Raw genomic sequence first — 3,795 nt, forward strand, 5'->3', positions numbered from 1 at the left:
AAGAAGGGACGCGCCCAGGTTATCAACGAGGGGAATGTCACCGACAGATTGATCTACTTGCGTAATTTCGTTTACTGCAATTTGTTGTAGCGGTTCCTTTTCTTTCACCCCATCAACTCTGCTTCTTGGATTTATTTGATGAGCCGTAATCCATGGATATTGTCGAACACCTACTTGTGGATATGGTATGTAGCAAACCTGTGCTGCCTGAGATGCAAGTATAAACGGATCGTACTTTCTTAACTGCTTAGTCGAGTTGATCTCTGTGACACCATACTTTGTAAGTCTAACACCTCTTCCAACTCTAGGATCATACCAGTCACACTTGAAGAGTATACATTTCAAATTTATGACTCCCGGATATTCAACCTCTAATATATCAGTAATTTCACCATAGTAGTCTATCGAATCTGTACGAACAACGACCCCATAATTCACTGTTTTTCTGTTAGTAATCCCTGGACGTTTTATGAAAACGTAGCCTCGAGTGCAATACATCGGGTATGCCATTGCCCTTGATAGAGGACCTCCAACCAACTCTTCAAACCATGTTGGATAGTGTTCCTGCCTACTTGCGGCTGATTTGATCTGCAAAACATACAAGCAAATGTACGATTTTAATAAATAGTAACCATGTTCATAATATATGTAAAATCAACGGTGAAAACTTACATAATATTTTAACCAATTAGCATATTGTGTCTGCTTCATTTCCTCTTTTCGAGCCTCTGTCATGTTTGGATACGCTCCAGACACTTGATCATCAAAGATCCTACAGACATTTGTTTTTTTGTATAAGTAATTATTTTGCAAATAATATATGCGTATTATTAAGGTATGAATTTTGTTTCTTACTTCTCGAATGGTATGACATCGTCACAGTTCCGGAGGATGTAAGTATGAATGTGATTAAATTCTTGATCTGTAAACCATACTTCTCTTTTCTTCCCACTCAGTCTCCCGATTTGAGAAAAGATATCTGGGACAGATGTATGGTAAAAAGGCTGCACACCCCCATCATCGTACCTACCTGGTTTTCTTGCTTTTGTTTGGACATTTGGAGCAAAATAGTAGGCCGAAAAATGAGAAGTCTCCTCGTTTATGCTTTGAGCTACTATTGATCCCTCAACTTTGCTAAGATTTTTAACTTTTTTCTTCAAATGGAACATAAAACGATCAAAAGGATACATCCACCGGTACTGAACTGGACCGCCTAGTGCTGCTTCACGAGGTAGATGGATAGGCAAGTGCTCCATGACATCAAAGAATGATGGGGGAAATAATTTCTCCAAATTGCAAATGATAATCGGGATATTATCTTCAAGTGTATGTAGTCCTTCGACTGTTAGAGATCTTGAACACAAATCTCTAAAAAATGCACCTATCCCTGCAATTTAATTAATAACTGTAAACAAAAAAAGAATATATACATGAATAATAACATATTAAAATAATTGAAAGATAAGTTGTTTGTACCTGCAATTGCTTCATGGACAACATTTGGTAGGAGTTGTGTAAACGCAAATGGTAGTAAACGCTGCATGAAGACGTGACAGTCATGACTTTTCATCCCAGCTAATCTACCACTGTGATCATCAACACAATATGATAGATTTGATGCATAGCCATCAGGAAATTTAACATCATCAATTATCCACTGAAAAAACTTGGTCTTCTTGCTTGCATCTAATCTCCATATAGGAATAGGACCTACTCCGTCTGCAAGCAAATGGAGATCCTCGCGCGCACATATATCGGGTAAATCCATTCTGGATTTGACATTATCTTTAGTCTTACCCGCGACATTTAAAATGGTGTTAATTATATTGTCAAAGAAATTCTTCTCGATATGCATAACGTCAAGACAGTGGCGGAGTAGATGATTTGTCCAGTACGGTAACTCCCAGAAGATACTTTTTTTATGCCAATTATGATGTTCTCCATATCCATCAATTCGGACATGGCCATTACCGCCTACCGATGCTGTACAGTCAACATCAAAATCACGAAATTGATTCAATATATAATCACCATCATACTCAGGTGGCGGTGGATCACGGATACTCTTGTTCTTGCGGAACAACATCTTACTACGACGATATGGATGATTTCGTCTTAGAAAACGACGATGACAATCAAACCAACTTGATTTCCGGCCATGTCTTAGTTGGAAGGCATCTGTATTATCTTGACAATATGGACATGACAGTCTTCCATGAGTTGTCCAACCCGATAACATGCCATATGCGGGAAAGTCACTAATAGTCCACATCAATACAGCACGCATGTTAAAATTTGTCTTTGTGGAGACATCATATACCCAAACCCCTTGGTACCATAACATTTTTAACTCTTCTATAAGCGGCTGTAGGAACACATCAAGTGAACGACGAGGGTGGTTTGGACCAGGAATCAAAATGGTTAAGAAAAGAAATTCTCTTTTCATGCAAAGGGAAGGTGGGAGATTGTAAGGGGTGACTATTACTGGCCACAAAGAATATTTTCTACCTGACTTTCCAAATGGATTGAATCCATCCGTGCATAAACCAAGATAGACATTCCTTGGTTCATTAGCAAAGACTGGATATGTAGAACAAAAATGTTTCCAAGCCGATGCATCCGATGGATGTGAAATCTCCCCGGTGAATTCATGTTCAGCGTGCCATCGCATACCCTCCGCTGTCCGATCTGACTGATACAACCTCTTCAACCTATCAGCCAAGGGCAAATACCACATACGCTTATATGGTATTTTGTTTCGCCCACTAGTAACCTGAAACCTTTCAGCACCACAGAAACGACATTGAGACATATTTACATTATCTCCCCAAAAAATCATACAATTTTCTCTACACACGTCAATCATTTGGAATGGTAAACCTAGCCCAGATACCAATTTTTGGATTGCGTTGTATGAAACTGGCGATAAATTATCTTCCGGTAGATAATCGTGGATAAAATCAGCCCACGCATCAACGCAATCTTCACTTAAATTGTAGTCTGTTTTGATGTTCATCATACGTGTTGCGGCGGATAAAGGAGAATGACCCTCTCTGCATCCTGCATATATCGGATGATTTGCAGCATCTAACATATCGAAAAATCCATGTGTTTCTAAGTTGGGTTCCTCCGCAACATTAGTATTTTCTACGTTATCATGAAATTCACCACTACCAATTCCAATTACATTATCTTCTTCCTGGTGAATATGCTCATCGCTAATTATAACGTTTTCATCTCTTCTTTCACGACTACTACTAGGACCCGATCTAAAATCCTCCCCGTGAGAAAACCATATATAATATCCTGGTGTAAAACCTCCCCAATATAAATGATTCCAAACAATGTCTTTTGCAAGAAAATGATCATTACAACATTTGACACAAGGACATGCCATAATACCTTCGATACGCGTCATTTCTTGATTAGATGCAACCTGCATGAATTCCATTAAACCTTCCTTGTACTCCTCCCCCATAGCTCCGGTCTCATCATCTAGTCGATTATTCGTCCACTCTCTAGTGTTATAACATATTATGAGAAGACATATTTTTTTCGAAGATATCTTCGGGAATCTGTTCGGAAATTTTCACCGTATTTCTTGAGTCTATGACTCTTACGTTGTCTAGTATATATCTAAAAATTTTCCGACTAACATTTTGTCGGAAATTCGTCGGAAATTCTAAAGTGGTTACCTTTAATATTTCCGACGAATTTCCGACAAAATGTCGTCGGAAATTTTGTCGGAAATTCGTCGGAAATATTAAAGGTAACAACTTTAGATTTTCCGACTAC

The 3,795-nt window shown here is 38.6% G+C and overlaps 1 protein-coding gene across 1 annotated transcript; it reads right to left on the reverse strand.

The window, feature by feature from the left end:
• Nucleotides 1-27: 27 nt before the first annotated feature.
• On the reverse strand, nt 28-997 carry LOC110225691 (the record flags this gene model as incomplete). The annotated part of the gene is made up of 3 exons (XM_021015605.1): nt 856-997; nt 673-772; nt 28-588 (listed from the first exon to the last, which is right to left on the reverse strand). Coding segments are annotated over exons 2-3 (624 nt in total), but the record flags the coding sequence as incomplete, so codon positions are not given.
• Nucleotides 998-3,795: the final 2,798 nt, after the last annotated feature.

This window comes from Arabidopsis lyrata, assembly GCF_000004255.2.
Source record: "Arabidopsis lyrata subsp. lyrata unplaced genomic scaffold ARALYscaffold_311, whole genome shotgun sequence".
Lineage (NCBI taxonomy): Eukaryota > Viridiplantae > Streptophyta > Magnoliopsida > Brassicales > Brassicaceae > Arabidopsis > Arabidopsis lyrata.